This window comes from Urocitellus parryii, chromosome X (assembly GCF_045843805.1).
Source record: "Urocitellus parryii isolate mUroPar1 chromosome X, mUroPar1.hap1, whole genome shotgun sequence".
Classification (NCBI taxonomy): Eukaryota; Metazoa; Chordata; class Mammalia; order Rodentia; family Sciuridae; genus Urocitellus; species Urocitellus parryii.
In genome coordinates, this window is record NC_135547.1 from 14,356,741 (window position 1) to 14,379,140 (window position 22,400).

The 22,400-nt window shown below is 39.6% G+C and overlaps 1 protein-coding gene across 6 annotated transcripts in view; it reads left to right on the top strand.

Annotated features, from left to right (window-relative positions):
- The window catches only part of Fgf13 (fibroblast growth factor 13), a 522,252-nt gene that overhangs the window by 432,257 nt on the left and 67,595 nt on the right, over positions 1–22,400 (top strand). For 5 of the 6 annotated variants that reach the window (XM_077793712.1, XM_077793713.1, XM_077793714.1 and 2 more), the window contains one exon: positions 20,540–20,650. In XM_077793712.1, the coding sequence (XP_077649838.1) occupies positions 20,540–20,650 (111 nt within the window). Of the gene's footprint in view, positions 1–18,075; positions 18,609–20,539; positions 20,651–22,400 lie in introns of those variants that run through there. The other variant, XM_077793717.1, reaches the window with a different exon arrangement.

The window sequence follows — 22,400 nt, forward strand, 5'->3', positions numbered from 1 at the left end:
CCATTGTATTATCAATACTCTTTGCCCTAAATGGCATTTCTCTACTGAAGTCATAAACACCTTCTGCAGCTAGCTCTTTTGAAGAGATAAAGACTTGACATTCATAATGTGTGGTGCTGGCAGTCTTAATGCTGAGAAATCTCATGGTACTTCTTAAGAGAAATAAGGATACAGTTTCTAATTCAGTGGGACATGAAGAAGCTATTTTTTTTTTTTTTTTTTTTTTTAGAAGCATTCTTAACTTGTTTTGACTTTCTACACTGGTCCGTTAGACCCAGGGAGTTGTAGTCTCTGGTTATAGTCACATCATGGGCTTCCCTAGTCTTGGCTTGTTGCTTTCCTTTTCAGGTTTTGTTTTCCTCTATGCTCATTACAATGATTTCTGCCATCCCTTACAGTTTTGAAATCATTTCTTCACATGTATATATAACTTCTTCACATATAACACTGGGGATAGTGGTGACAAAAGTTGTGCATTTTATCCCTAAATTCCTGTTGGTGCAATATTATTTGTACACTCAGAATGGTCCCCTTAGCTCAGGATATTATACAATTAGGAAAAAAATGAATGAATGCAGTATTTAGATCTCATTTTATACACATCTTTTCCAACCCCATAATCTATCCCATTACTTGTTTCCTTATAAGTCAACTTATGTAGAAACTGTGTTTGCATTATACTACATGGCCTCTGAAGTGGTTTTCAGTTCATGATACGAAATGAAACAAATCAGTTTGTAAAACATATTGAACTATCATTCACAAAATAGATCAATTGGAGCAAACCATGATGTGTGAGAAAAATGAACCTCAAAAATTTTTAATACACCAACAATAAAAAAAAGAAAATAAATCTCCACAGATAAAAAAAATTTTTAATGAACCTTTAATTTTTTGAATAAGTTAAGATTTATAGAAAAATTGTAATGATAGTACATGTATGTTTCATGCATTTTACCCTGAATTTACATCTTGCATACTAGAATACACTTGTAAAGAATAAGAAACCAACACTGGTACATTACTATCAACTAAGCCATAGACTTTATTTGGATTTCATCAGTTTTTCCACTAATGCCCTTATCATGTTCTAGGATTCAATCCAGGATTGGACATTGTATTTAGTCGTCACGTCTCCTTAGCCTCCTCTGGTCTGTGACAGTCTTTCATATTTTGTTTTTTCAGCTCAGACTATTTTAACAGTGACTCATCATGGCTTGTGTGTCGTGAAGATAAGACCACTGACTGTTCTAGCAACCTACCTACCTTACAGATTTTGACCTGAATTTGTAAGAGCCATATTTAAGAGACTTCTGCGCTAAAACTATAGTCTGACCGATGCTAGCCTCTAAGAACCTATGCCTACTCTTTACTAACTCCTCCATTTTGAGCTGTTACTGATCCTCTAACAAGGGATACTTTCTCTTGCTTAGCATTTTTCCACATACATACAGCATTATATGGCCAACAGATTTCTCCAGTGGTCTTTATGTAGAGGCTATATCAGATTGATCCATGATAATGTGATTGCATCATCCACTAAATTCAAAAATTCCTTCCACAATATGGGCTAAGCATTGGCACAGGTTTGTATGCTACTTCAACCCCTCTATGAATATTTTCAGTGACAGCATTTGATTACCTCCCACAAATCTGTGCTACCTACTTTGGACAGTCCATATTGTTAAAATGAATTCATTAAAAATGAATTCTTATCTGTTCCTTTGTAGCTTCTCTTCATTGGTTTTATTTCTATACTCCAGAGAATCAAGGTATTAGAGGGAAAGTAAGCTGCAAAATAGAGTCCTACCCCAGTGGTGTGGAAGAATTTGAACACACTCAGAGGGGTCCTAGATTCAACCACATAGTATTGTTTATTCAGTGTTTCATTTTGGACATGTAACTCAATCTCTCAACATCTTCATTTCCTTAACTTGTTTTTTTTAAAAACTTACCTGATAGGATTGTTGTGAAAATTAAATGGCATAGCACATACAGAAGCACCTAGCACACCAAAAATCACAGAAAAGACTGTTAAGAAATGATAGTTACCTTTTGATTAGGATGATCAACTCTAGAATACCCACATGAACTGGACCCTTTGTGTTGCATTGCATTATTCTTTGTTCTTCCTGACAGCAGTGAATTCTTTCTCTTCTTGCTATCTAATTTCTTGAAAGATGAAATTTTATTTTTTTCTGTCGACCTTTTCTCCCTTAAGGTTTAATTAAGCTGTTACTGAACAGAACTGAAGTGTTAAATAACCTCAGAGGATCAGTTCCTAACATTCATGAATCCTATATATCGCCAACTGGTAAGATTAGTCATGGTAGTGGATAGGAGTGTTTGGCAAGGATTAGCAAATACCCCTGCTAATCAACAGAATGTGCAAATTAGGCCCTGGCTCATGGTGTTGATCTAAATTTCCATGGCAACAATGAGGTTAGCAGTATACATGTGAAGAAGTGATTTCAAAACTGTAAGAGATGATAGAAATCACTGCAATGAGCATAGAGGAAAACAAAATCAGAAAAGAAAAGTATTCTCATTTCTTAAAGAAGTTCATACAACTTTCTAAAAACTTGGTGGCATCCTTACCTTCCCTGAGCCTCTACTACTAGAATGACAATTGACAATGATATAAATAGAAAACAAGCAGAAAGGAGTAGGAAAAGGCTAGAACTGACCGATAAAATATATAATCCATTCATTTGACCAAATAACTATGAATTAAGACTATTTGCATAGCAATGTATACCAGGATTGTCTGCATTAGTATCCGAGTTCCAATATTCATTAGCTATGTAACCTTAGGCAAGGTTTTTGTTGTTGATGTTTTTAAAATATTTTTTAGTTGTTGATGGACCTTTTTTAAAATTTCTATATGGTGCTGAGAATTGAACCCAGTTCCTCCCACATGTTAGGCAAGCGCTCTACCACTGAGCCACCATCCCAGTCCCTAGGCAATGTTTTAAGTGTCACTGTGCCTCACCTTTCTCATGTATGACCTGGGAATAGGAAGAGTTCCTATTTTATAGAGTTGTTGGGAGACTTGCATAAGCTAACATGTGTATTTAGAAGAGTTCTTGACCCAGTGTCAACACTTGGAAAATGTTAGTTGCTTTTATTATGATGATCATTCTTATCATCATCATCATTATTATTCCTGCTAGTTGGTCATGACTCTAAAATGTAGACTACCTTTCAATTTTTATACCTTGTGAAGAAACTACAGGGCAAGAAAGGTTATATTTTCCATTTTCTAATTTTGTTTGTGCTAGAAAAGAGACTTGGAAATGTCAGCACTGGAGAGGTTTTATAGGTATTATCATTTTCAATTTCAGTGCAACACTTAGGAAAATGGTAACTGTGATTCTTGTTGAGGCACAGGATCTAAGTAAAGCCACATTATTGTTTAAACTCTCATCAAAATCTGGGAGCAGATGGATATCTCTAAAACGCTATGTGATCAAAAGTGAATTAGTTTACCACAGGAACACAGTCACCTCTTTTATAATGTATGTGTAGCTCTGAAAAACAAACCCAGGCCTCTGCCATCTCATGGACCAATTTTCTTTGTGGTCTCAGTTCATTTCACCTTGCCTTTGTTGGTTATGTTTCTAGTCCAAGCAGGATAATTGCAGTAATTGATGTTTGGATTCAATATTCAGTGCTCACATTTGATGGGAGATTATTCAAAACATAGTTGTTTGGGCTACATGCTTTGTGAGGCCAAATTTTTTACTGACTCTTTTTTGAATGTCAACAAAATTTCTGCCCATTATCACTTAGTGGCTAACAAACTTTTGGAGGCAGCCTATTTGGCCTGAAAAAGAGTGACCCAAGGAATCAGAAGCTTTGACTTTTCAACCTTCCTGACCTCCTCTCCTGATTCCAATGTCCTTTTCTTTGTGTTTCAGTTTTTCTTTCTTGTACAACTTTTTATAAGCCACTGCTTTTCTTCTTTGGAATGAGGTGGGACCCACACTGATTAATAAATGAGTAGTATAATGTTAGATAAACCATGACCATTTTACTCCTTTTTTATGCTTGGCAAATATTTATTAAAAGAATGAATGAATCATTTGCTCAAACATTTTGCAGCTGTTAAGGATGATGATTTTAAAGACTATGTAGTAATTGTGAATACAATATAATGTTAATATTTTCTGAGCAATATCAGCATATTGAACCTTTTTATTTTTAATTGGTACAATATACTTATACATAAACGTGGAATTTATCGGGATATGTACATGCATGCATATGACATAGTTTGGTAAATTTAATTCTGCTATTTCTCCCCCTTTCTAATCTTTTCCCCCTTATTCTCTTCCTCTATTTCACTGTTCTCCCTTCTATTTTAATGAGATCTGTCCCCCTTTTTTAATTCCTTATTTCTCTCTAGTTCCCACGTATTTGACCCTTGACTTTCTGAGTCTGGCTTACTTCACTCAGCATAATGTTCTTCAGTTCCATCTATTTACCGACCAATGACATAATTTCATTCTTCTTCATAGCTGAGTAAAACTCCATTGTGTATTTATACCACATTTTTTCCAATTGTTTATTGAGGGGCATCTGGGCTGGTTCCATGACTTGGCTATTGCAAATTGAGCTGCTATAAATATTGATGTGCCTCTATCAATATAGTATACTGATTTTAGTTCTTTGGAGGAAAATTCAAAGTAGTGAGATAACTGAGTGATATAGTGGGTCCATTCCTAGTCATTTGAGAAATCTCTATACTGCTTTCCAAAGTAAACCATGACCTCCAGTTTGTACAATGGATCCAGTTGAAAGTTACCCTGGTTGCCTCACTAGTCCTCATGCACAGTAAATAAGACAACTGTTTAAACAGGCTTAAGCAAACCTTAAAGTGTTGTATATTTACAAATTTATATTTTAATATCAGAATATTGGTAAAACATGGACCAATATAACCACTAACTTGATTATTAGTATTACTATTAGTTCCTTGCTCATAGTTCAATGCCAGAACACTCCTGACGTTTGTACTTTAAACATGGCCTGAATCCTACTTGCTCTGATATGCATTGAACATGAATCTACTCCATCTACATGGACCCGTCCTGCATTTCATTGCTTCAGTTGCCTCCTGTCTTCTTTCCCAAGGGACAAAGGGAGAGTTAGAAAATTAATTTATTTATGAAACTATATTTATTTAGCTCACTCTGTCTAGATATGGGGACACAGAATTGTGGTATCCCTGTTTCAGAGAGCTTATGGCTTAGTAGGGAATGATAGACAAGTAGACAAATTAATAGTTGTCATAATAGCAACTCTATATGAAGGGGGTTATGGAACAGAGAAGAGGAAACAGTGACTTTACATGGGGTTAGTTGGGAAATTTTCCTAGAGGACATAATATCTGTGACCACTTGTGAAGACTTTTCTGGATGGGATGGAATGAAAATTTCAAGGGTATAGCAGTTGGAGTGGTTAAAGGATAGGAGAGATATGTTTGGGGAAAGAAAGTACTTTGATATGTCTGAAATACAGTGTGTCAGAGAAAGAGTCGCAGGAAGCAACTGTGACAAAGAAATCTGGGGGAAGATAATAGTGAGCTTGTATGTGATGAAGAGCCACTGGAGACTTGTTAATAGGGCATACCATGATCAATTTTGTAGGTTAGGATTATAGCAGTGAGCCGAGTAGTTTGATCACAGGCAGAGAGGAGGCAGAGAAACCCATTAGGAGGCTATGATGTATTCAGGCAAAAAAAGAAATGAAATAGGAATGGGTAAAGTATTATAACAATGGGAATTTCAGAGATATATTAAGGAGGTAGAATTGCAGTACCAGGTTACCCCATGGATACAGGGTTGGGGAAAAGTAAGCATTTGGGAGAGTGCCCAAGTTTTTGGCTTGGTTGACATAACTGGTATATCTAGACAGGAGTAGGATACAAGAGACACTGTTAACCATCAGTGTGCTGAGATGAGTTCAGCTTTGGATTTGTTTAATTTTCGGTCCTGTGGGGCATTGAGGTGAAACTATATATAATATGGAGCCATCTGAACTAATGACAGCAAATCGAGAACTTTGAAGTTGTGAACAGTATAAATAGTAATTCTTTTCTATACTGTCCATGTGGCTTGGCCCTACCATATTTCAAGAGTTGGCAAAATATTATCTTCTTTTAGAAGTATTCCCCAACTTTCCAATCTCTGTTTCTTCTACATTACTCTTAGAATGCTGTTTAAGAGTAATCATCATCATTCATAACTACATATTTATGTTATTATCTTCCTCTTCATTAGAAGGTAATTTCCATGTGAGAGTGGGATCACCACTGCCTTTCTCACTTCCAAATATTTACATGTTGACCTAACACATAGTAGATGCTAAAAGAACATTTGTTGAGGGCTGGGGTTGTAGCTCAGTGGCAGACAACATGCCTAGCATGTGTGAGACCCTGGGTTCTATTCTCAGCAACTTAAAAAAAAAGAACATGCATGAAATGAATGGAGCAAATCCCTAGAAAGAAAACATTAAGGGAGAAAATTAGAGACTAAAGGACAAAATCCTAAAGAATTCAAATGGTCTGAAAACAGAGGTAGAAAAAGATTAGTCAAATAAGATAAAAAGAAACAAAGAAGCCATTGGATGCTACATGGCCATCAAAAGTAGTAGAAGTGGGACTTAAATTGAAACCACAGCCCTAATACAGAGTCCCAAGTTTCTTGCATAAAACCAGGAACCAACAAGACCGGCCCAGTTAATGATGAATCAGGACCTAAGGCCCAGTTACAGAATGTTAATTGGCTGAGATTATAAGAAATTTGAACTCACATATGAATTTCTAAACTATTCTGAGGAATTCAAAGAAAAACTGATCTGGAACAAGTGAAAAATGCTGGTAGACAACAAACACAAAACTATAGAGACAGATAACTCTTCTACCCTGGCTTCATATGTGACTTCTACAGAAAACAACTCTTCTGCTAAAGATAAACCCATGGTTAATTTACAGAACAAGCAAGGAGACAAACCAGGGTAAGTCAACAGTGACAAAAATTCAGAGTGGTATTCAGAAATAAGGTAATATGAAATACTTTAACACAAGTATCTTCAAAATGTTCAATGGGTCAAAGGAAGGAGTAGAATCCATAATGTATGCCAAAGGACATTGTGAAAAACAGCAGATATATTGATAATGACCAAAGATAAATTATAAATTATGTATATAATATATGTATATATGATTTTATAATATGTTATATATAAAATATAGTGCATAATATACAATATAGTATGAGTATATACCAATAAAATCAAGCAAAGTCAAATAATACACTAAGTCTAGCTAAAGAGGGGAATGAGTGAAGTGTCTATGTTTTGCAAAGAAAGATGAATAGATGAAACTAGGAAAGAGAAGTAGGAGAAGTAAGAATCATGATGTAAAGAAGGAAGATACACTTAATAGAAGTTTCAGAAGAAGAACAGAGAGATTTAAAGAGATGCAATAACTGAAGGGATGGTGGCTAAATTTACAGAATTGTAGAAAAACAATTGAACAATTGAAGGACCACAATCAAAGAGGAATTCAGTGAGTAGGGAGATTTACAAATATGTTTTCAGTATATTATAATACCAGCGAAATCCTACTTGTATCTCTCCAGTGGGAATACCAAAATCTACATAGAGTAACTGTCAGGAATATATAATAAACCAGAATGAATGATGAATATAAAGTAAGGCAGTAGGGATTATCAGTCAAAAAGTTGTTTTTTTTTTTGCAAGAACCTTGGCTATGAAGGAGAAGAAGGATGTACACATCTAAATATATTAATTTATGCCACATCAGTAGCAAAAACAGCTCAGCAACCTCAAATGTACACTTACATACACACATACTCATGAACTGAACTGGCAGGGGACTTTTTAAGTTTTTTACTAGAGCACTATAATTATACATAGTATTTGGGTTAATTTTGACAAAATCATGCATGCAAGGATTTTTTTTTAATTTTTAGTTGTAGATGGACACAATACCTTAATTTTTATTTAATCATTTATATGTGGTGCTGAGGATCAAACCCAGTGCCTCACATATTAGGCAAGAGCTCTGCCACTGAGCTACAGCCCCAGCCCCACGAAGGGAATTTGATTTCAATCCCTATTTACCCCACTCTTTCCTCTCCTGTATTCTCTCTCCCACCCTCCCTCCTAAACTTCCTTTCTTCCGCATATACATAAAGGTGAAATTTCCTTGAATGGAAGGATTATTTGAAGGTATCCCTTGCCCTGAAGTCCATTCTGTCATTTCAAATATCACCATTAGTGGTGCTTTTTTGTAGTTTAATATTAACTCCATAAAATCTCTGTGTAAGCCAGTTTGGGGGTTGGAGTGTGTTGAAGGCATGTTAGTACCCATTAACCTGGCACTGATGGGAGCATCTGAGGGACAAGCTGTCTCACTGGAAGGCAGTGATACAGGAAGGGACCATATTAAAGAAGGAGAATAACCCTGGAACCTAAAGTGTTGTTTTTTTTTTTTTTCTGAAGAGTAGGTTTCTATAGAGCCTCATAAAGACAGTGAGAATCTGGGCTAAGGTACTGGCTTTGCAGCATTTCCTGAGGCCTGCCTGGAGTAAGTACATACACATACATGCATGCATGCATGTACATACTCTACATTTTTTCTTCATGTAGTGAAATAGGGCATTGTTTCCCTTATCAATTCTGTTAAGTGTTTTTTTTTTTCCTTTAGACCAAATGATACCAATATTCTAGCAAATAAAGTACATATTATATTTTAGAGTCAGGAAGAGGAATGCAATGAATAAGGAGATTTTAAACATGTTTTCAATATATTTCAATATCAACCAAATCCTAGTTGTTCCTCTCTAATAGGCATATTCAAATCTACATAGAGGAATTGCCTGACTTGAACAGTGATGTTACTATAATCTTTAATTCACTTGTTAACTTAAAGCTTCACCATCATCAAAATAAAAGTCATTTAATGATATTCATATGCAAATCTCTGGCCTTCAAGCTCACTCAGGTTATTTCTGGAGGGGAATGGCTGGCTTCACTGCAACTTACCTGTCAATGTAATTTTAATTTTGATTGGCATCTTTCTAAAAGCATTACTTTTACTGAACCAGGTCTCTGCTGATGGCAGTGGTAAATTGATAGCAATTGTAAATGTGAATGTCATCATTGACAATGTGTGCTTAATGCGATCAGTGGGGAAAGGAGGACAATCAGTTTGCAAGGAATGATAAAACCCAAATGTCCATCAGAATATCCACATAGCTCAATTATTTTTCTCAATCCTCAATATGGTCAGGAAGCTTCCTAACAATAGTAGTAATCAACATTTCACAAGGAAGCATACTTCTAGAGAGGGTTACAATATTGGAGCAACTTATTGTCAGGGGATTCAAAGTGAAAGGGCATAAAAATCCAAGGTTTTCTAAGATCATTTATCTGAGAGGAAATAATATGTACTGGTCATAATCCTGTACCAGGAGTCACTTTAGATCCAGATTTGAATTTCTTAGCTCCTTCTCATTCTCTAAAAGTCATCTTTAGTGGGATATTTCTTTCTGAAGGTGAACACAGTTCCTGCCCTCCTGCCCACAGTTAGCTGTACCTCCTTTCAGGGTCTCCCAGCACTTTGGACATATGGTGCTACTCATTGTGCTTATGACATTTGTGGTTTTATTGTTTACTTTTATTTTCCTTCCACTTAAGGCCAAGGATAGTCACTGAAGAGAGAGACAGTAGCAATAGAATAGTCTTAAGAACATGGGATCTGAAGTCAGAATACATTCATTTGAATCCTGATTCTGCCACTTCCTACCTGACCACATTCATTACCCTCTCTTTGCCTCAACCTCTTCATCTGTAAAGTGGGGATAAGCTCATAACATTGTTGTAAGTATTAAATGAATAAACAAGGATATAAGAGTACCTGGGATAAACTTACTGCTCAATATACTGTAGCTATTAGTAGCTTGGCATTCTTCAGGTCTTACCTCTGTACTTGGGTGGTAGTTGCTGGTAAATCTTGAAAGAATAAGCAAACAAATCAACAAGCGAACAAATAGCCCAGGTCAAATGTATTTAACTTCCCTTGCTCCACATATCTTCTCAAAAATGGGATCCTTAGCTGAGCATCCAAGCCTCTGTTATGAAATCAGGTTCTAAAATTGCTGGAGCCCGTCAGTGGTTGCAAGAGAAGTTACAAAATAAGTTCAATCAGTTGATTGTACTTTTAGCTGTCTGTCAGAAGGGGAAAGTGAGAGAAAATTATAATGGATACTGGAAAAACCCCTGATTGCAAAAGGATAGTCATGGGCTTCCAACCATGGAAGTAAATACACTGTGTGTAATATTTTTCTCTCTTTTGGCTGAACTCAAGCTTCCTGTAGCTGAAAGCAGATGGCACAGAAAAGCTTACAATGTGGAAAGCCAGCTTTCCTTATATGAAAAGAACTGAGAGAATGGAGAGTGCTTCTATTTCTTGTCTCTGCTAAGTAAATGAAGATAAAGGCCTAGAAGTGTCCTTTGGGTCTATGTTATTGCAAAGGCCCAGGTTACCTGGTTCAGACTACATGCTAGTGCCAAACTAGTTCCCTGAGCTGGGAAACCCCAGACAACAGTAAGCAGTGATTTGTAATCATTGGATTTTGGTGAGGAGAATTAGCAATGTGTTCTTCTTAAGTATTGCTGTTAGAGGCTATTATTAAAAGTGTTATGAACTTTCAACTCATTACAATGTATAAATCATCTATATTCTTGCTTATTTCATAATTCCCTTTTGTTAAAGAAAGGAAAACAACAGAACTGAATTGAGAACACGCTATATCTCATCTTTTTCTGTTACTCCAGCCAAGAAATAGCCTTATCCAGGCACCATTCTTCAGCAACCCAATTCCAGACACTGTGCCAAAGAGAAAAGAAGTCGTATTTAACAGGCTGGCCTTGTACACATAAATTGTATTGGCTGAGGATCCTTAGTTTAAATACTGGCACTGCCATTTGTGTACTTGCCAGGGAATCACAGATATATCACTTAGTCTTTCTAAACCTCATTTTCTTTGCCTCTTAAATGGCAATAATGATAGTACCTACCTCACAGGTTGTTTGATTAGAAGAAGTAGTCTTCTAACACTTAACAATTTACTTGTCCAATTATAACCATGGAATTAATTGAGTGTTATTACTACTTGAAATCCTAGTTTTGAAAAAAATCTGAAGCAGATTGAAGAGTTTATAAACCATCCAGGGCATCTGTACAGTTCTCAGGTGTGTCATGGTACACATCCTTCAGACTCTCATAGATTCTGGAGAATAATATTTCCTCCAAATTCTGCAGGTTCTCCTGCACAAATCCTAGTCAGATGTCTTAAAAGAGAGGTGTTAAGACTCTTAACCCCAAGAGAGCACTGAAGTTTTTCCCCATTAACTCCCTGCTTCTTTAAAAATTGAAAACTCTTGATAGGAAATTAGTGACGACAACAGTAAGAAATCAATCCAGTGTTCTTTATGATTCTTTTGAGCCCTACGCCATATGCTAAATAATAATGCACATGAGGTCATTTGCAAATATTGCGCTTCTTGTCTTAAATCCTGAGTTTAGATCGCCTGCTTCCATTAACCTTATTGTTTGAAACATCTTAGATCCAGAAATATAGTATTGTCTGCTTTTGCTTCAAATCCTCCATCATTTCCCCCAGTTTTTCATTTAGATTAGTTAGTTCACTAGGCAAGAAATGAAGCCAGTGTTACAGATATTTTGCCTCTGAATCTTGCACATTTGTAGTCTGCCATAAATGTTCATCATCAAAACACCTCATTTATGTTGTTAGCCACTAGTCAGTTCAAGAAATATAAACTGTTCTTCCGAGATCTTCAAACATTATTGAATAAAACAGAATCAAACTCATCTAAAGAAACTGATGCTTTTGTCAGTTCTGGATATTCTCTCACCACAGAAGCAACGTATTTGGTAAGGAATAAATATATTGTTATACAATGTGTTTTCCACAATTTGAATGAGAGAAAATTTGGAAATCGAATGTGACTTGACCCATGTGCTCCAAGTTCATCCAATATGATCTTCTAAGGACAAAGGCTTTTGCTGTCTCCATGCCCAATTAAGCTTTCTCCATAATGGCATGTCTCTTATTTTCCCCTTTGCCCTTTCTTTGTGACCATGTTTTGGTTGTAGGTCAGGGGTATATATGTAGTGTAGTTTTTATGACATATTGAGAGTTGAGTGAAATCAACCCACATACCCACCTAATGGATTAGTTTCTATTATATTCCTAAATGCATCTACAGAAATAAAATCAGTAATCAATTATGGTATTTAACAACCTCTACTGAAAAGAATGTTTTCCTCCTACAGAATGTAAATCTCCACATACTGCAGCTTAAGATCAGTTCCTTATGTTCTCTCCTTATGATCAAGAGAGGAACCTCCACCCCAGCAAGCTGCTATTTCTCTTCAGGTTTTCTTGATTAAATGGCCAAGCAGGTAATCATAGGCCTTGAACTCTCAATGTTGCAGCTGCCATGGCTAATTAAATGGTAAAGAACTAAACTCATGGATATGATTAATACCATGAGGGTGTTTTATGTTTTAATGTTCATAAATTATGACTGAACAATGAAATTTTTGTGGTTATAGGATTTTTCTTCTTAAGAATCAGAACTAATCATTGTTTTCTCAATTGATTTTAAATATAAATCAGAGGTGGCTTCAGTAAATTCTCTAACAAGTATTTAGAGAATGATGTCAGAGGGAAGACATAATGAAGACCATTCCAGTGCAATGCAAACCTAGGGTCCCGTGGCTTTTCATTCTGAATGCAAATCTGGAGAGCCAATCAATTTATTAAAAAATGGTTCTGGAGACCATTGTTTCTGAAGTCGAACTTCCCCAGATGATCTGACTAGCAAAGACTGCTTGGCAGCTAATAAATATGTCAGGTCATGTTACAGGATACATTTGTCACTTTTTTTTGTCACTGAAACTCCAGTGTGACATTGACAGAAATTCCTTAAATTGCATCTTTCTTCCTACATGGAGTTAAGTGGCATAAACCTATTCTAATGGGTTTTCCCTAATCTCCTCATTTGTATTTCTATCTGGTTGTTTCTCTGGGCTTTTGGACATAATTGGATAGACCACAAAAGGTGCTACTTGTTGCTTATTTCTTTTAAAACTCCCCCTGCTGCCTTACTCAGTGAATAAGGAGGTTCCAGCATTGCTTCATTCCAATGCACTTGAACCTTCTCCTACAGCCTCCCTTTGAGCTCATCATCAGCCCTTGACCTGGGAACTGGACACTTAGAGGCTTTGATGAACTGTTAGTGGACATAGAGAACAAACTGGCAAGTGGCTCTGATTATGTTTAGCCTCACGAAGGAAGTGTATTTAAAACCTCTCATTTTCAGAGTTGCAGAAAGACAGCCAATTACTTCCTTCTCCAAAGGTATTGAAACTGCTCCTGATTAGGCTGTCTGAATACTCTCGTTTTTACTCATCACAGTCACATCTGTTTGGGTTTCTGTCTCTCTCCTGGAGATGCCTCTTGAGAGCAGGTCCCCTTCATTTCGTACAGCTCATCTGTGGCCTGCCAAGGGAGATTGGCAGAGAATGATCAGCGTTCTATGCTCTGATAACTCACATAACTCTTTGAAAAGGATGCTAAAACCTGATTCTCAAGAGAAGCCACAAGGAATAGAACCAAAGGGACTTTTGTGTTTTTCTTTGGAATCCCATTTAGATTTTATGTTTTTTTTCTTTTTTCTAATTAAAATAGATTTTTATGTTTTGGTGGGGGGAAGTAGGAAGGAACTGGAAGGATAGGGAGTATAAAGAGAGAAAGATAAGGAGGTAGGAGGAACAGGGCAAATGAAAAATAATCACAGACTCCTGGAGCCAAAAGAACTTTAAGAAACAGCTCATCTAGAGGTTTTTGAACATTTTATTTCCAGTAATGGGATCATTTTTTAAACAAATGATACAGTGAGCCACAGTGTATAAAATAAATGAAAGCTGATGTGCTATGGTTCCCCCTCCCACTGGGAAGGAAACATATCATCTTCATGTACTTTTAGGGTGCTAAAGAACAGAATTTTAAAGCCAACCAATAGTATCTAAGCATTACTTTCAAAATGGGAAAACTGAGAGCCCCAATAGGAGAAATGACATATCCAAGGTCACACAGTCAATCAGTGGCAGACATATGATTAAAATATATGCCTCCTGCCCAGCCAGGCTAAAACTTTTTGGGAGTGGAATTGGAGGAAGGGGCTAAGAATGCATTCTTCCTGCACATTGTTAAGGAGAGTGTGGTGGGCAGTGCAATAAAGGAAGGAGGTCCAGAGGATAGGAACAAAGAAAAGTAGACTATCCAGCCTCAAGGAAGCTCAGAGGTGAAACAGAGAGCATTGAAACTCTGAATCTGGAGGAGATCCAGAAGTTTCATAGCAGAATTGTTTGGAATAAAGCAAGACAGGAGAAAAGGGATTTTGCAAATAGGTGTCAAAAGAGCGTTCTTTATTCTTCCACTAAAATGCCATTCTCTTAGTCTCAGATGGCAATGCAGAAGAAAGAGAAGGCAAAATGGGCTTCTCTGGGATTGGCAGTCCATGTGTCTTTCAGTATTCCTTCCTGAGATGGATAGGACTCTGGCCTAGTTCCCCTTTGAGGATGTGAGAGTGTTCTTCACACTCATCTCTGAGTAACTAAGCACCTGGGAAATAGAATGAGAGGAAAATATAAACTATCTGCTTCATTGATAAGCTGATTGGATAATATGTTTTGGGTAGACCCCAGCTGAAAATGGTCTTTCTTCATTTTCTGCTCTGGATTAAATTGACCCTGTAGACTTGAGTTCTCCTAGTGAAGGAGAGAAAAGAAAGCAGATGGTCTAAAGGCAGACAGATCACAGAATATTAGAGGCCCCCTTCTCCAGTGTCACCAATAACATACCATCTATTTTCTTATCCATGGGGATGAATGGTGGCTATAAAAATGGACAGACAAGAAATATGTCTGGTTCCCTCATACTGCTCATTTTTCAGGATTATAAAAGTCAACTGAGGAGAGGCCCATCAATGGATACCAAGCTACAGTTAAATAGAAGCAAGAAGTTCTGGTGTGTATTGCACAGTAGGGTGACTATAGATTACAAAAATGTAAAAAGTTAGAAGAAAGGATTTTGAATATTTTCATAGTAAAGAAATTATAAATATTTAAGGAGATCTATCTGATTTGAACAAACATCACATGGTGCCTGATTAATGTGTAAAATTTTAAGTTTTTGTGCTGCAGTTAAAAATTTAATACAAAATAATCAGAGAGATAGGGCTTGGAGCAAGAAAGGCATCTATTAACACCTGTAGAATCAACAGGCTGTCTGTTTGGGCCCAGTAGCTCCATGAGCTTATGGAATAGAGTTTAATTCTCCGTCAGAAGAAGCTGTGGGTGGTAGATAGGGGTTAGGAACTGAGCAGATGCGTTTACACATTTGTGTGTGCAATTTTGTAATAATAAGTGTCCCCCCCACCCTGATAATATATTCTTTAAGTCTTCTCTGGGTCTGTTTTCGTCTAATATCCACCTGAGTGGCCATACTAGTGACTCTCCAAGCATCCTGAAAATACCTTATGGATGGTGTTTGAATGAACAAATGATGAGAGCTTTCTCAGAAGACGAGTGGAGGAAAAAAGAATGGGGAAGTCTTACTCATTTTCTCAATATCATCCCCTCATTCTTTCCAGGTCCATACCTTTCCTGAATCCAAACTTTGTCCTTCTTAGCTTCTTCATGCCTTTTCTGGCTTCGATTCCAAGAAAGAAGCAAGAGTAGAAAAACAAGGGCCCTTGGGGTGGGTGCTCAACAGAAGGCACAAACAGGCAGCACGAACAAGGACCTCTTTAACTGTGCATCCACACCTCAAGAATCTGATCCTGGTCAAAACTTCTGACCCCTCTTTTGGTGAGTTTACTTCCCCTCCTGAAATGTAGCCAACAATTGCCTACATTCAGAGCCGGGAAACATCTTCTTCCCTTCTGAATCAATAGAAGTTGATATGTCAGTCATTCATCAATTATTTTCAACAATTTCTACTGAGCATTAGACTATATGATGAGATCTGTGACAGGAGATGGGGAACATAGTAGTGAACAAGACCTCTTCTCAACAGTCAAGGCATTTAAGGTCCAGTGGGACAGACCAGGTTTTTTTTTTTTTTTTAACCCTTATGAATTCAAGTCTGAAGTGTCCTTTTCTTTGGGGAAAGCTAAAAGCACAAAGGAATATGCAGGGAATTTCAGGCCCTTTGAAATCATCCTCCTGTAACTATCCATCAGCTTCTGCAGCCAACTTTCACCCCAGCTTTCCTTGCAGACAGGCAACATGATAATGATTCTGATGGAGCAAGAGACGTTTCAGTATTGGGAAGGAGATAAAGGAGAGGTAGCAGCAACAGCCCCTGTTAAGCAAGAGAATCTACAGAAGGCTCAGGTGATTCAGCTCTGATGGGCTAAGAATCCAGAAAGAGCTTCCGCCTTGCTGAATCTGAGCTTGTTGGGAGGTCAGGCAAGAAAAAAACAGAATGGAGTCTTGGGGATAAGCTATGTATTTGTTTTTGCATCTATCTCAATTCTGAAAAGATCTGTAAAGGAGGAGGAAGGAGTCCAGTAAAAGAAAGTGTAGGAGTGTAGTGGCAGCTCTAGGATAGAGCAGTCCTACTATTTGGGACTTCTGTTTGGCCTCAGAAATCAAGTAAAATAGTAAGACAACTGTGTCTGTTTGAAGGTAGGGATGTCGAAGGACCGTTCTCTTTACTGCATCCTTGACCTCAAAACTCCTTCTTTCTTCTCTTGTTGACAGTGTAGACAGAACTTGCAAATAGAGTGAAGTCAGAAAAGAGCCACACTGGATTCCTGAATTTTGGGGGAGGGGTGCTTGAGTTTGAAGAGCAGATAAAAAGAAGAAATTAGGAAACTGCAGATGGGCCATAGCTTAAAGATATTTCCCAAATACTGCCTATGGTTCACGATCCAGCTCTCCGCTTGGATCCCAAAGTCAAAACCCACAGCTTAGGGGGCGCAGAAGAAAAACAGGGTTCGGACCGCACAAATTGGCATGAAATGAAAAGTCAGCAAAAACCACTGGGTGGCAGCGTGGTGTGCGGGCGCAGCGCTGCAGTGCCTGCTGCTGCCGCTGCCGCGGGGGCTGAGCCCGTCTGGGAGCACTGGCCTCCTCTCCTGAATGGCTACAAGTGTCGCCATGCAAAATATTTCAGTGGGGGTGGGGGTGTTGGTGAGCCTGAGCCTGGGGCTGGGGGTCTGGTGAACTTCCAGGGGCTCCAGCCCGAGCACAGTCTGGCCCGCTAAGAGTCAAACACTAAGGGAACACCCCCACCCTGCTCCTCCCCGCACCCAATCGCGGAGCAAACCCCCGCTCCTTCAATCTAACTACCTCATCCCGGTGCCTCCTCCATCACTGTTTCCTCCCGAAGCTCCTTTCGGGAAAAGAAGAGGAGAAGCCTTGGGGCGATGGGGCAGAGCCCAAGCCCCTACAGGTGTTAGCTCCAACGGCCCGTCGGGGACTTGGGGGGTGGGGGGGTGGGGGGCAGCCGCGGCCCGGAGCCAACGGGCTCAGCGTCAGGAGGCAGCGAGGGAGGGGCCGGCGAGGGAGGGGGCCGTAGGGAGGCCGTCGCGCTCTTCGGGAGGGTGCCTGCAGAGACTGAATTCCTGTGCTGCGACTGTGCCGCGCCCAGAGCAGCAGCAACAGCGAGGATGCGAGGCCATTACCTGTTTGATCCCAGCCGGGAAGCCGGCACGGGCCAACTTTTCCCGATTATCAGGCCAAGAAGTTGCAAGGACTAGTGGAAGACTCGGAGGGGCCAGGACCAGGGCGCGCTCCCCCGCGCCGCCTCCCGCCGCTCCGGCCCCCACGCTCCCGGCCTCTCCCGCCTGCGCGCTCTCCCTCCGCCCTCCCGCCTCCCTCCTCCGGCCCCCTCCAGCGGCACAGGGCGGGGGGTGCCGCGAAACTCCGACCCGAGCCACTTGGACTCGCACAGTGTCCTCGGGGCTCAGGGGCCGAGCGCACGCAGTCGCGCAGCTCTCCCTCCGCCTGCCAGTCTCGCCTGCGATCCCGGCCCGGGGCTGTGGCGTCGGCTCGGACCCAGGCAGCCAGCAGCCCGCGCGGGAGCCGGACCACCGCCAGAGGAGCTCGGACGGCATGCTGAGCCCCCTCCTCGGCTGAAGCCCGAGTGCAAAGAAGCCCGGGCAAGCTCAGGCTAAGGAGACCAAGGCGGCGAAGCGCGAGACAGCGGGAGAGCAGCGGAGGAGAAGGAGGAGGAGGCGAACCCGGAGAGGGGCAGCAAAAGAAGTGGTGGTGGTGGGCGTCGTGGCCATGGCGGCGGCTATCGCCAGCTCGCTGATCCGTCAGAAGAGACAAGCCCGTGAGCGCGAGAAATCCAACGCCTGCAAGTGTGTCAGCAGCCCCAGCAAAGGCAAGACCAGCTGCGACAAAAACAAGTTAAACGTCTTTTCCCGGGTCAAACTCTTCGGCTCCAAGAAGAGGCGCAGAAGAAGACCAGGTCGGAAGGGGATTTAGGAATTTTCGGGTTTTTTTCCCCCTGTACTTTATGAGTGTGGAGGGGTTTAGGGGGCGGGCATGGAAGCCTAGGTGAGTTGTCTGTAGCCCATATTGTGTTGGTGAGACTACCTAGTCCGTGTGCGTGCAAGGCAAGGAGATTGCTTTCTTGCCTCCTTCGTAACAGTAAAGAGCTTGCTGCATTGCAACTGCCCTGGGACAGGCGCAAAGCCTGGGGGCATACCCTGCCCAGGAGGCACGCCATCAGCTTCAGATGTGTCGCACATGTGTGTGCATGCCTGGTGGGCTCTGGGAAGGCGTGACCCAGACATGGCTATCGTGTGTGTGGCGTTGAAATTGCAGAAGTGGAGCTGGGCAGACACCATTGCCTGCTCCCCTTGGAAAACCCAGGGAATCCCTCTCTTCCTTGATCTCTGCCTGTCAGACCCTTCCCCTACACCTTCCGTCCCCAAGGGATGTGGGCTTCCGCTGTCTAGGCATTCCATTTCTTTGATTACTTTTATGCTTTTCGGGACAGACTTGTGGTGCAGCTTTCAAATGTTTGCGGGAGGAGAGGTAGGGTTTCTAGAACCTTGCGGCAAAGAGCTTAGTGATCTGTTTAGACTAGTAAAACTGTGGTTACTAGCTATTAAAATGCAAGATTGAAGAGGGAGTTTAAACTCATAGCTAGCTTGATTGTGGGTCCTTTTGAACCATTTCAGTGGTAAGAGTAGCACGATATTCTGGTGACAGGATAATTCAGATAGCTCTAGGTGTCAGGTTGCGTCAAGGTAGACCTTCAGGGGAACAAGCAGTTTGTCATTCTTAACTAAATGAATGTTTTGCAGTATTTTCTTACCTTTTACTAGGTAAATATTACAGCAAATCAGACTTACTCATCAATCTATTATTTCTTTATGTATTCTACACACCCCTGAATGGAAATGCAGGCATACGTCTTCTGTTTGCACAAAGTTTGTAAAGCATTAGCTGTAAATTAGGCTTGTTTTAAAGATGCTTAAGCGGTTGCGAAGTATGATTATGTGGCTGGAATAATCACATAAATATTTCAGCGCAGGTGTCTGTATTCAATAAAAGCAAATTTTGGATAACACGGCTGTTATTGGTAAATTAGTCTCTTGATTAATCTATGGTAATTCATAATTGAAAATCATTTTAATTAATAACCCATGTTTTGGGTAATCATATTTCTGATATTAAATCTGAAAATAAGTATGAACTAATTTTCTTTCCTCCCCATTAACAACAACAACAACAACAACAACAACAAAAAAAAAAAACTTGCTCTTCTCACATCCGTTTTCCTTAACAGTAATTAATATGATAGGGCATGATGCTGGTTGTTTTATCTCCCCCTCCCTGTTTTGTAGGGAAGCCTCAGTTTTCTAACTACAGATCCTTTGATGGGTTCAAGGTTATTTTGCTTTTTTAACATTCTTAGAATGGAGGGGATTATTTATTCAAATTATGGTAATTCTGAAGGAAACCTTTGCTAGTGGGTTTTTGGCCCTTGGTTGGCAAACAACTCTAAATCATCCTTATACTTTTTTTCCTTGCACATGAAAGGCGGCACATTGTTAAAAAGGCAGAATGTACCATTTGCCAACCCATTCGAATGTTCAATCAGAGTAAGTCAAAGGACAAGCTATGAGACACTGTGAATGCTGTCAGAAGCTTTAGGGTTTTACCAATGTTCCAACGCTCTGAGGTAGAAATGAAATATTTCTTCAGTGGAGAAGCATGGAGATTTAGTCTGAAACTTTTAATTTGTTTTCTTCTTCTAGAGGATTCTTTAAACATGTAATTCAACCTTTTGCACTAGAATTTGTAACTGAGATTAGAATTTCGAATGGAGTCTTTTCAACTACATACGCACAATCCATCAATTGATTCAAATCATTGTTCTCTTTGCAGAGCCTCAGCTTAAGGGTATAGTTACCAAACTATACAGCCGACAAGGCTACCACTTGCAGCTGCAGGCAGATGGAACCATTGATGGCACCAAAGACGAGGACAGCACTTACAGTAAGTGACCACTAAATAAATAATGTAATATGCCAGCATATTGTTGACTTCGTGTTCTTTTTATTTACTTTTTCAGCAAAGAATCCTCACTAAATCCTTAGGTGAATGTAAAATATGATCATACCACATAATCCTGTTTACACAGGTTCACCTACAGGAAGTTGAACATGAAAATATCTAAAATAGTGAACTTGAGCAAATAATGTTGACACCATCTGAAGAATGATCCAAATGTCATCTCCATGGTAATCTAGATGATAGATTTATGGCTGTCCTTTAGATTTTATTACTTTTTTCCCCACAGAAAATTGACTCACCCACACACCGATCCTGAAATAGCATGTTATCTCTACTCTTAAGAACTGGTCTTATCCCAAGAGGCAGGAGTGGTTTCATACCATGAGAATTCATCATTTCAAGCTTTCACTCCTGCTCCCCCCTTCACACACACAGTGATAAACCTGAGATTAATTGGGACCTTAATGTGGAGTGACCTCCACAGGTGGGTGAAGGATTTTTTTAGTACTTTATTTTTTAAAAAAATTTAGTTGTAGATGGACACAATACCTTTATTGATTTTTTTGGTTTTTTTTTAATGTGGTGCTGAGTATTGAACCCAGTGCCTCACACATGCTAGGTGAGTGCTCTACCACTGAGCCACAACCCCAGCTCTAGTGCTTCATTTTTAACTATGGTTGAGGGGCTGGGGCTGTGGCTCAGCCGTAGAGTGCTCACCTAGCAAGTGTGAGGCCCTGGGTTTGATCCTCAGCACCACATAAAAATAAATAAATAAAATAAAGGTATTGTGTCCAACTACAACTAAAAAATATTAAAAACAAAGAATTAACCATGGTTGAAATAAAGCCCAAACTGGAGAACATAGTGGTGAACCCAAAAGGAAACACATCAAAAATAACAGCCATTTCATTTATAATTATTGGAAAAAGGTAATTTCAAGATGTTATATAACCTTGGATCACCGATATTTGATTTATTTAAAATAATAAAAACATAAACACAAAGTGCAACCTTCTCTTCCATATGACAACTGGTGTTTTCTTACAGTTTTACAGATTTCTGCAGATCTATGGAATGCTGCATACAGCTAAAACACTTGGTTCTCACAATTCATGCTCTGTTCCTCAATTTGTTTTGAATTTCCCTCAGACACTGATAATTTCCAGAAATATTCCCATTGTTGGCTGAGAAAACAGCCAAGCAAAGAAGGCCTTGTTCTTAAGAAATACTCTGCAGCTTTTGAAGAATTTGTGTGGCTGTAGACAGCAAAGCTATAGACAGCAAAGCCTAGACAAGGGTCTTTTAGGAATGTTTCCTGGGCTGATGGGAAAGCCGTGACCTCAAGAGGAAGTCACTTTTAATTACCCTTGAAATCAGCTCTGTTGGTTCTTGGGATAAAGAATCTCCATTGCGGGCTGGGGATGTGGCTCAAGTGGTAGCTCGCTCGCCTGGCATGCGTGCGGCCTGGGTTCGATCCTCAGCACCACATACCAACAAAGATGTTGTGTCCGCCGAGAACTAAAAAATAAATATTGAAAATTCTCTCTCTCTCTCTCTCTCTCTCTCTCTCTCTCTCTCTCTCTCTCTCTCTCCCCCTCTCTCCTCTGTCACTCTCTCTTAAAAAAAATAAAAAAGAATCTCCATTGCACATGACTCTTCCCTGTTTTGCAAAGTGCTCTCTGTGTTGTGATATTAAAGTTTTATAATGAATCTTAGTTTCAGTTTTATGCAT